The following is a 12117-nucleotide window of genomic DNA, read 5'->3' on the forward strand; positions in this document are numbered from 1 at the left end:
ACCTCCTGGGGGCAGCCTGTGGAGAGTATAGTCTCAGGGTCTATAATCAAGACAGTCCACCGGACCTGGTGGAGACCAATCCGGTGGTTGTTGCTGGGTGAGTTCATTCTGTGGTTCTCTGCCCTGGTGGCCATCAATTCATCGTTCTCCACTGCCAAAGCTTAGGTTTGCTAAGTGTCTAGAGTAATTCTAGAATGGAAGAAAGAATTCTAGGTCTGACTAGTTTATTAGAAAGGACACAATTCAGGAAGAGACAAGAAGAAGAGGTATGCAGAATTAGGACTGGGGTGGCAATGAAAAGCTCCACACCTTCTCATACACATGACCTTCCAGTATGCGACGTCCTAGAAGACACTCAAACTCTATCTAACCCATAGCTGCCCGTAAGTCTCTAAATACATGTGCACAACACATACACATGTGTATGTGCATGAGTATATACATGTGCATACACATGCACACATGTAGGCACACATACTCAGTACACATGTGTACAGAGGCACACACATAAGCACACATTCAGACATACATGTAACTACCTCAAGACTATAGCTCTAGGACCTGCCTCCTTTCCAAATGTCTAGCACGACCCCATCGGTTCTGTGTCATATTTCTCTCTGAGGTTGACTGGATTATGGATTTCATCCTCATTAGTCAGTGAAAGATAATCACTGACCACAACTACACTAACTACAGCAGTGTGAGCACCATCATTTGCTTTCATTGGGAAAATGCTCATTAGAGGAAACAACTCACGCAGGATTCCTAATGATTTTCTATTGATGAAGCTTAAACACTTTCTAGTTACTTATTTTGGGGAGCTGCATTTGGTTGAATAGGATTTCGCACTATTATTGCTAAAGTGAACTGGACTCTTGAGGGAAGCATTTTATAAAATTACCTCGATTCTAAACTCCTGTCTTTTAGTGCATGGCCATCTCAGTCACAGAGAAAGCAGGCTGCTCATGCCAGAGAAGCCCTGGGGCAACCCTAGAGCAGGATTAGAAATAGAGTAGAATTTAGAGCTGCTCACTCTAGAAGATGGTTGTAATTGTTGGTTTTGTGTCAACTTGATACAAGCCAGAGTCATCAGGGAGGAAGGAGCCTCAGTTGAGGAAATGCCTCCATCATATCCAGCTGTAAGATACTTCCTCTCAATTAGTGATCAGTGGGGAAGGGGGGCCCATCCCACCATCCCACCATCCCACCATCCCATTGTGGGTGGTGCCATTCCTTGACTGGTGGTCCTGGGTTCTATGAGAAAACAGGCTGAGCAAGCCATGGGAAGCAAACCAGTAAGCAGCACGTTGCCATTGCTTCTCTCCAGCTTCTGCCTTCCTTCCATAATGAGCAGTGCTGTGGAAGGGTAAGGCAGATGAACCCTTTCCTCCCCAACTTGCTTTTTGGTCATGGTGTTTCATCACAGCAATAAAACTCTAAGACAATGGTTCTACAACTTGGCTTTGGGCTGGGATGACTGCAGGAAGAGCTGGGCACACACCATTTGTCCATGCTGGTCTTTCATGAATATAATAGCCCATTGTCTCCACATCATTTCTGGCATGGAGATATGACTGAGTTGCCTGCCCACTGTGCAGATCAGAGCTCTTCTTGGCCAAACAAAGCCTGGGACTGGTTTTCAGCAACAGGCCAGCATTTTCTGGATATCCAGATGATAGAAAATGTAGCTTGTAGTCAGCCTAGAAGACTCCTAGATTGGAGATACTGCGTTCTTTTCCCACCTTCTACGACTGAAAGAAAATCCCACTCGTCTCACGACAGAAACGGTGTTACTGACCAAAAGCAATCCCAACCCCAACCACTCCCAGTGCAGCAAGGCCTTGGCCCGCTGTGTTCAAAATCCAAGTCTGCTTTGGGTCTGTTCCTACTTGATGGAGGAGATGAGGGTTCTGTGACACTGCCAGCCCCAAGCACAATCTATCCTCCAATGCCCTCCTAGTACCCTGACTGCACTCATCCCTGCAGGTAAAATAGTAAGTGCTGATCTTTAGTTACCTTAGCTTAGACACATCTAACGGCTGGTGGAGAGTGCCTATTTAAGCCAAAATCAAACCTTCCATAATTACACTCCTAAAGCTTTCAGCAATGATGTATTTCAAAGAGAAACTGAAAAGTGCTGTGGCTAAATAATCATTATGTAAACCACTATTAAGCTGAGAATGTTTTTTCCTAAGGATTAATTTTAGTATAATTGATTTGTTTCCTTTCAAATCAATAAAAATAGACTGTTTGGGGTACAATATTCAATGCTGGCTTGCACTCTGAAGTGGCTATGTCTTTTATCTGGTGGTTAGGTTTCCCTTGTGTCTATGATCTCTAAGAAAAAAGTAGGTAAGGACCTACTTTAGAATTGGCTTTATTGAGCTATTGTAATTTGCGTATGCTAAGACTCTCCCAGTTCAAACTTAAATAGTTCATGGGTTTGGAAAATGTATCACCCTTGTGTAGTCCTTGCATCCTTGTTTGCCTTCATTCACACTGTACATTTTACTGAGAGCAGCCTACTGACCTGTCTGGTCCATCACCGGCAATGCACACTGGACTAACTCTGGAAGGCTATTCTGACTGAAATCCTTCAGGAGGAACTGTGCTTTCCTCTATCTTCGCTGGATATCAAGGAGTGGGGTTGAACTTCACTAGACAGGTAATTTTCCAGAGGGGTCAAGGCATTTTACATTCCCACCAGACACGTGCGAATGTTGGCTGCTTTAGACCCTGGCCAACATTTGGTTTTGCTAAGTCTCCAAAGGTTTAGTCATTTTGTTGGGTGTATAGTGGTATTTGAAAGATGGCGTTAGTCTCCTCTATACTTAGCATGTGCACACACGTGCACACACTCACACACACATTTAACAGCTTTATTAATACAGTTGGAATGTATGTATTTATTAATACAGTTGGAATGACCCACTTGGAATGTAGTTAAATGGATCAGTACAGAGTTGCCCAAATAGCACCACAATCTAGAACATTTGTTATTCCTCAAGGAAATCTGTACCCACAGGACTAATCACCACCTTTCCCAGCTTCCAGTCTGAGGCAAATCCTTCTCTCGTATGGATTTCCTTGCTTTTGGACATGTCATACATGGGGTCAGAGAGAGTATAGATTCTGTCAGTGATGTCATTCATTTAGCACAAGTTCATCCAGTCCATTGCACATGGTTGAATATTTTATTGTATGTAAATAACAGTTGACTCAGTTCTGTTACCGTTCATGTGTAGGTTATTTGTGGACATGCTTTGATTTCTTACAGGTATACAATATACACATGTATGTTCTGCAAACAGCTTATCCAAGTCTGACTTTTAGTTTTCTTAAAATCATTTAAGGGCAAAAGCTTTGAATTTTGATAAAGTCCCATCAGCAATGCTTTTATTCTGCCTTGTTTTTCTTATCTAGGATTATCTATCTAACTCCAGGTCACACAAGGGTCTCATTTGGTTAGAGGTTTAGCCCTTAGAATCAGGCTTACCACCAGCTTTCTTCAGTTTCTGGACTTGTTTTGAGGAGCACGTTCATTTCCTGAGAACTTTATTTACTTTTTGAGAATAGCGGTTTGCTATGTAGCCCAAGTGGGCCTCAAAACTCTTGTTTCTCTTTCTTTGGCCTCCTGGGTGCTGGGATTGCAGGAATGAATCACATACCAGTCAGCAGGCCCAATATCACATTTTGAATAATATTTCACAGTCTTGGCACTTTTGACAAAACTCAGTTGGCATTGTGTGTGGGTACTGGCTACTCATTCTGTTTTCTTCATCTGCGGTTATTCTCATGCACAGTCAACTGTTTTGAAGACTGTAGCTTTATAAAACTACAAACTCCAAGCCCTCCAAATTTGTTTCAAGATGATTTCCTTAGTTCTTTGTTCTTCCACAAACTTTCAACATGTGCTGACTATAACACACTGCTTAGAACAGCATCATGCCAACAGTCAATCTGGGCAAACCGTTTTCCTTAACAGTCTTTCATCTTCTAAATCACGAACATGGAATTTCATTTTCTGTTTATTTTTAATATATTTCAAAATTATTTTGGAATTTTCAGGTTTTATTTGTATTTTATTAAATCATCACTAAATATTTTAGCTTTTACAGTATTGTGCCTAGGTGTAAATTCCCACATCTAGGACTATTTAGAAGACTGTGACTGAGTTTCTCATGGCTTCTTGTCTTTCCTTTCCAAATCCCCTGTTTCCTGTGAAGTCAATTAGGTGCCTGTACGCAACAGGTTGCTGCAATCTGTGTGAAGGACAGAACCAAGCTTGAGGTTTAGGGAGCACGAGAACAGCACTCTGGGCTTGCTCCTCATCCAGAAGGTGTAGGTCTTTCACACTGAGTGTTTTACTTGTGAAGGTTTTGAAAATGCCAATTATTACAGAGATCACTTCCTATTTCTATACTGCTGGTGATTTCTGACTTGGTGTTAGTTTTTCCGATGTTTCTCCTACTCCTACTAAGGTAATCAGTCTCCGCCCCGCCAGTCTTACCGTTAATGGGAGTTATACTACGTGGCTTTTGGATGTTCCACGAATCTTTAAGTTCTAGGGCAAATCCCACTTAACCACAATACATTTTTTCCTTTTGATAAGGTGTTCAAAGTAACTTTCTAATATTCAGTTAGGCCTTTCATCTTTTTGTTTTTTAGAACTTAAGTCTGTATCTCTTGTACTGAAACACCATTGCTGGTTAATCTGAGCTTCTCATGCAAGTGAAGAAGGAGATGACCTTGCCGAAATTATTAAAAGATTCTTAAATGTATGAAAGAATTCACCAGTGGCACCATCTGGGCTGAATTTCTTTTGAGGGAGGCTTTTTAGCTATCAATTTAATTTCTTTATCACTTGGGTTAATGAATGAGTTCTGGTAATTAGGGCCTTCTAAGAAATGCGCCTCCCACCGAAGCTGTCTGATGCACAGATATGGAGTTACTACTTCCTTACCTTACTCTGTAGGGTCTGAGATGGCCTCATTTCTTTTTCAAGATTGGCACTTTCTATCTCTCCTGCCTTCCCTGACCATGGCTAGAAAACTATCTTTTTGATTTACATGGCTTTTGTAGCCATTGTTTCCTCTTTTCCTGATGATTGGCTCTCTCCTGCTTCGTCTGCGCTTTCACTTAGATGAGTTCTTCTTTCCTGTTGCCGATATTTAAGGATAGCATTCTCTTGCATATATCACTTTAACCTTATGCCTCAGGTTTTGACATAAGACACCATCATTTGAGAACCATCTTTTCTATCAGGAACGACATATTTTGGCTTTGTAATATTTTGGGAGATCTTAAAAATGTATCTATTACTGATTTATAGTTTAAACACTTATAAACTATATATATGTGTGTGTGCTCGTGCGTGTACACACGCATGGCATACATGTGGTCAGAGGACAACATTAAGAGTTTTTTTCATCTACTGTGGGTTCTGGGGATGGAAGTCAGGTCATCAGGCATTGTTGGCAAATGCTTTTACCCACTGAGTATTTAGGGCAACCTTCTAATCCAATCCTCTCAAATATGAGAGTTCTGTTATACCCTATAATTTGTTTTGCATAAGAGGCCCAGGAGTTGTTGGGGTAGATGTGTTCTGGCTGAGTTTTTCTTTTCTGAGCAGAAGTGCTTCTGTAGGTCTGATGTTCTGCCCGAGACAGATTTAATACACGATTGTCCTAATATAGCTTCCATTGATCTTAGGTGCAAGCCATTAAATTTCTCTGCCAGCTTGACTACTTTCATAGTCCTCCCCTCAAGGCTGCCCTTTAAGTTTGCATCAAGATTGAGAAAATTCCTATGTCTCCACCTTCAGCTCTGTCAGCCTGAGTACCTTCGGGATATTGTCTGTTCCTCTTATCTAGGGCTGGCTCTAAGTTTCTATGTGGCCAGGAGAATCTATCTGCACAGGAAATGCGGTACAGGCTGGGCCAGACAGACCTGCATGCAGACCCTTACTCTAAAGACAGAGCATGCGGCTTTTCTGTGCATTTTTAAGGCTCAGGCAGCGAGCATATGTATGAGGGCATGGCTGCTGCTTTTCACGCTGTGGGGGAGCAGTGGGAAGAACTGCCCCTTGACCACGCCTAGTTATGATTTCCTCATGGGCCCGCTAGCTAATGGGTGAGGCACCAGGCTAGCCAAGCTTTACCATCATAACTAGTTGACGCCCCTAAGAATGGCAGCTTAGTTTTACAATGCCCTTTGCGGGTTTATTTATGGGGTGTCTGGTGTCAGGGATGGAGGAAGCCAGGCAGTCTGATGACTAGAGACAAAGGGGGCGGGGCCCTGGCACAGGAAGACAGGGAGCACTTCGGAATGTGCAGCTCTGACACGGGAAGTGACTCTTAGTATTGGGTCTAACAAATTTGAGGTAGTCCCACCCTCAACTTCCAAAGCCTGTACCATGTACCATGAAACTGAGTGCCAGAGAAACACCTAGAAATAGGCTCTCCACACAGCATAACAGAGCAGCTGAAAAGGAAGTACCTTGTTACATCTCCTATGCTGAGTGCCTAATAACTCAAATAAGACCACTGGCATATTGTGGGAGTCCTTTACCATATGGATTCTCAGATTAGCAGACAAACAGTGAGCGCGGCCAGGGTCTTCAAACCACAGCTTCTGTGCTCATTCAATGGATGTCTGCTGTTGCAACTAGTGAGAGGCGTCTGCTGGGCAGTGGGCAAGTGAGGGGTGACCGTGACAGAGGGAAGGGACATCAGTGACAGGACAGGAGCTGATGAGAGGGTACAAACAGCAGCAGAACACAAGCAACACACATCAAAACTCAGACATCCCCACAGTACTCTAAGGGTGAGGCCCCCTGGGCCGTGGGCGGACAATTCCAGAAGAAGAGGCAGCCTCTGCAGAGGGCTTCCCCAGGACCATTCCCCAGAGGAAAAGGAAAAGTACTTAGTGCCAACAAACTCAGCTCGAGACGACTAATGCTGTAGGATGTGATGCCATTTCATAGACAATTTTCCCAAGAAAATCTCGACAATGATCCAAAGAATGACAGTGGGTCAGGCTTGTTGATGCATTTTATTGTGAGCTGGGGAGTCTGGTAAAAAACTAGAAAATGACCATGGTGTAATAAGGAACTTAAGGGAAGAGTCGGATTGGTAGCTTACATACATGGATACAGGAACAAATTGGCACAACATGTTAGACATTGTTCCCAACACTGTTTACAGAAGGCAATTCTAATTTGGCTTGCTAAGGGAATGAGATATGGCTGGGTTAACTCTTAACAGAAGAACTGCAGAGCGTCATGCTATGAGTCACACAGTGAGTTTCAAAGTGTAAGAGTTTCATATTAAAAACTGGGTAAAGGGAGAATGACTTGATTGTAGTTGTAAAACTAATACATTCCCATTTAAACTCTGCTCTACAGCCCAAGGCGAGTATAAATGTTAACAGAACACTGTTAAATCAAATCTCAATGCACGAGAACCAATTGCATCTCTACTTTAAATCTTATCAACTTTCCAAAATTTCATACTAAAATATATTATTGTATTAATACAAACTACAGTATTATACACTACACTGTGTAATAAATAAAGAAATATAAAAATAAGACACATAAATATAAAAGTTTTCTAAAACTAAAGGTACGTGTCAGTAAGAAGGGTATTAATACTGCCAGGCTTGAAGATGTACAGTACAAAAATGCTGCACAGATCTATAAACTAAAAGAAATAAAGTAATACTGATAGGTAAAAATCAGCTAATGTTGTTCATCAACTGGGTCCGTAATAACTAACATTTGGAAACGGTTGTGAGCCAAATACCAATGGCTTATCCATGTCTGACACGAAGTACATGGATTAAGTAGTTTAGAGAATTTCCCTTTTGTTTCTGTAGAGATTTCTGAAAGTCAATCAACGTAAAATGAATACTGAGAACCAAATTATGAAATGTCCCAGTGCTTCAGTTTCTCTGACAGAGTCAGTGGTTTTGAGTTTTATTTGGGAATTTTAAAACATCAAACAAATCAACAAATGCTAGTTATTGTAGGCCACACACTGAGTGAAGGCAGTTCGCGCCTTGGAACACTGAGAATGGCACTTACAGCACACAGGTCTTGCTTAAGGCCAAAGGAGACACAACGCTTCCTATAGATCCTTCATAGTCGCTACCACGTGCGCAAACACAATCACGAACACTGATTCTGCCGACTCTGCCGTCCTTGCCACATAAACACTTTTCGTCCCTGCAGTCAGAACTCAACAACAACCTTTGAACTCCACTTAAAATCACATGAGTAAGAAACTTCAGTTCTCTCGGCTGCTTCCTTAAGGCGAGCAATGCATGTTAAATGACAACATGGCGTCTAACGCAGAGGTCCTACCTCCTGACTGACTTGGTAACAGGCAGTCAGCACGGCCGGAACAGCTTTCTACCGCTCTGTGAAGGGAATTCTGTAGTGCAGAAGTTCTCACATTTTAAAAAAACATAATAAAATACTGAAGCGGATTTAGCATATGTTTACCAATAAAAAAAATTATAAAATTTCTCCCATTGTACAGCTTAAGAATGAACCAACGTAAGAGTGATAATACTGAGAGCCATGCCAGATGCCCATCCAGCTTCCTGTAACCTGCTAAGAAACCTCTGTTTTTTGAGTCATTAAAGTTTTCTAATCTGCTTCATGTTACAAACTTGTTCCTAACTTTGAAAACTGCATGAAAAATTACTAGGTCTGAGGTTCAGGCACACCCGGATTTTTTTTTTTTTTTGTATTTTGTTTTTGTTTTTTTTTTTTTCTCAGTTCTGACATTACACAGTAGTGAGCAGGAGCCACAGCACAGGGGCCGTGCTTCCATGAAAAGCGTGGGTAATATAGAGCAAATTTTATTACCAAGTAGAATTTCCTTCTAGAACTCCTAGGCCTCATTTGTCTTCTCTTCTGACAGTTGCTCGCTGCCCTCGCCTGCCTTCTGCTCTAAGCTGCCTGCCTGCGGAGCAGCTCCGTCCTCCACTGCACCATCAGTCTCGGCTGCTGCCTCATGCATGACTTCAGTCACCTCTTCCTCTTCCTCCTCCTCTTCTTCCTCTTCCTCCTCCTCTTCCTCCTCCCCCTGTGGGTTTTCACATTCCTTTTCTTCCTGCAATTCTTCCATCTCTTTATCCTCCTCCTCATCTTCCTCCTTCTCACTGTCTTCATCCTCCTCCCTTGTCAAACTTTCTCTCTCATCCGAGTCAGCCTGTGAGGGAGATGCGCGCGCACCCACATGCTCATTCATCAGGGCTTCTGGTCCAGCCTCTTCCTGCTCCTGCTCCGTGCTGTCTCTTTCCTCGGCCTCTCTCTTGCAGTAGGAGTAGCGGTGATTCATGTGCTGAGAGTAAGACCCCGAGTGCGAGAAGCGCTTTCCACACTTGTCACATTGATAGGGCTTTTCTCCAGAGTGTAAGCGCATGTGTTCAATCAAATGATGTTTGTGTTTAAATGCCTTTTTACAGATTCCACACTCATGAGGTCTTTTACCTGCAAAGTAAGAATACAGATATGAAATAAAACAGTGGCATAAGGAATAAAGAGTTTGTGGACCTCTCATTACGGAATATTCAGGTGAAAGTGGACGGTTACAGTTTCATGCTTAAAAAGCTAGCAGGTCCCCAACTGTACTTATAATACTATGGTTTATCTTTTATATGTGAAAAATTCAAGGCTATATACACTGTACTTTGCTGATGAGTTCAGTGGGAAGTACATAAGGCTGAAATGCCAAAAATACATGCGTCAGGACAAGGCAGATGGCTTAAGAGAGAGGCTCTCACGAGCCATGGCTAAGCACAGGAGGCAGGGAATCCCTGTTTCCACAGTATTTTAATGTCTCATGTATCTCCTTACTTATGACCAAATTCACATAAATATAGTTTATGTACTAAAGTTCTTTGGAAATTATCATATCTAAGGTTGCTTTGGCCCCGAGAATCTTGCTCCTGATGAGTGGGTGTAAGCTTGACCAACACTGCAGACAGAGGCAGCAACAGCTCCGGCATGGCTGGGACTGGCTATCAGTAACTCCAGTATCATGAAGGAATCAGTCCTCAACAGCGCAGAAATGACTTCTGATATCTCTTTTTACAGAGAAGATGTAATTTTAATTTTGGTATTTGCTAATATTTAACTCTTTTTAAAGAATAAGGGGATTTTCTGATTCTCTCAGTGAAAACAGCTAGAGGGCTGTGCTCAAAGGTCTTGTTAGAGAGGCCCAGTTCCCTACCGGGTGCTACCTTTTAATTCCAAAAACTGCCAGCATGCCACCTGCAACATACAGATTGAAAAAGAAAGAGCACATGTCTGTGTTTCTTCTCACTAGAGGGAGCTGGTACAGCTGACAGAGGATGAGAGGCATCCGTGTGGACACTGCAGCTAAAATGGCTGAGAAGGACCAGGGAACAGAGGCTGGGGATTAGAATTTAAGATTAAACCAGTCCTTCATGCAGCAATGCATCTTGTTGGAGAGAAACTGGTTGGCTGTGCAGTTCTCTTCAGCTAGGAGTCTGGTGCGAAACCATGAGAATTAAGTGAGCTTTCCGAAAGCAGTTCAAGGTGGAGATCAGTCACGGAGGCTCTCGGGTCACAGGAATCTGCACAGTCTTCCTGACTGGGTTTCTCAGTCTGAAGAGACACTTGTACTGAAATTGACCAGTGTGGCTTTAGAGAGAGGGAACCAGGAAGCCCAGGTTGGCAGTTTTCTGTAAAAGTCCTCTAGTGAAGCATCTTGGGATTGGCTGGCCTTTGTACCCACTGCAAGCACTCAAATTTATCACTGGCCGGAGCAGTAAAGCAGCCTTGGGCAACGAGCAAGCAGGGGCGACTGGGAGGAGTAAGACATCTGCTAGGATGCTCGGTTTTCATTTTTACCTCTTATCTTTTTTAATCACTGAAAATGAAAATTCCATTCTTGGCTCACAGGCATTAGAGAGACGAGTGGAGCCTTGTTTGGTCTGTGAGACATTGTCAGTCCCTCGGTAAGCCTAGGGCTGTGTATTTTGTGGAGAATTACAGAAACTCAGAGTTAAAGGGAATCTTAAAATCAAGTTCAGCCTCTTATGCAGAAGTTTTATCTAAAACAGCAAAGGTCTTTCATTTTAAAACCTTCAGGTGAGCTGGAGGTGAGCCCTGAGCCAGGATGGATGATGTTCCTCAAGCATCTGCTTCCTGAAGTTGGGTTCTCTCCCTGTCACTTCAGCCCACTGTCCCCACACTGTGAACACAGCAGAAGCTGAACTGAAGATGACGAACACACACAGAGCGAATGTTGTGTTAGTGTAGAAATGAAGGAGGCTTACACACTGCTTCCTGTAAGATTCTGAATGGCAGATGTTGCTTCAGTGTTCTTTCTATGCAACAGGTCACAGTCACTTTTAGAACCTGTGCTTGGGTCCACTGACATACCTGTGTGTTCATATTTGTGTCTCAACAGTGAGCTGCTCTTCTGAAATATCTTGTCACACAGGTCACACGCATACATCCCGTTCTCTGTCTTTCGAGTCTTCTTTTTGGGTGGCGTAGAGTCAGAGTCGTTCTGGTCCTCCACAGTGGAGACTCCTTCTGAGCTAGTGTCTTGCCTTTCATCCTAAGGGGCAAAAAGGAAAAAAAAGAAAAGAAAAAAAGAGAAAAAGAAGATTAAATTTCAAATTAAAATACACACAAGAGTCAGCGAGACAGCTCAGCTAAAGGCAATGGACACCAAGGCTGATGGCCCAAGCAGGATCCCTGGGATCCACATGGGGGAGGAGAGAACCGCTTCTCCAAGCCGTCCTCTGACTTTCCTGTGTGAGTGGTGGGCGTGAAGCCCCACACTGTCCATAAATAAAGAAAGGAAGGAAAACCAGACAATGCACGGGAGAGAAACTTCATGTTAGGGGGTTGCTTCCAAAACCCCGACCCAGGAATGAGATGCTACAAGGACACTGCACATAGGCTCCCAGGGGCAAACAGAGAGGGCACCAGAAGAAGGTGGGTCAGAGGACAGCAGCCACATTTACTTGTTCCTGGAAGCTATGATTTCACAGTATCTTTGCAGAAAGGTTAATCACGGAGCTTTTTAATTCATCGTTCATTTACAACTTCATCATTTGCCATACTTT

At 43.0% G+C, this 12117-nt stretch overlaps 1 protein-coding gene across 6 annotated transcripts in view; it reads right to left on the reverse strand.

The window, feature by feature from the left end:
* Positions 1 to 7034: 7034 nt before the first annotated feature.
* Zeb1 (zinc finger E-box binding homeobox 1) overlaps positions 7035 to 12117 on the reverse strand; it is a 167087-nt gene continuing 162004 nt past the window's right edge. For all 6 annotated transcript variants that reach the window (XM_085698931.2, XM_085698928.2, XM_085698926.2 and 3 more), the window contains 2 exons: positions 11423 to 11603; positions 7035 to 9502 (listed from right to left, as the gene is read on the reverse strand). In XM_085698931.2, the coding sequence (XP_085555057.1) occupies positions 8901 to 9502; positions 11423 to 11603 (783 nt within the window). In that variant the 3' untranslated portion in view covers positions 7035 to 8900. The remainder of the gene's footprint in view (positions 9503 to 11422; positions 11604 to 12117) is intronic.

This window comes from Myodes glareolus, chromosome 14 (genome assembly GCF_982192425.1).
Source record: "Myodes glareolus chromosome 14, mMyoGla1.1, whole genome shotgun sequence".
NCBI lineage: Eukaryota > Metazoa > Chordata > Mammalia > Rodentia > Cricetidae > Myodes > Myodes glareolus.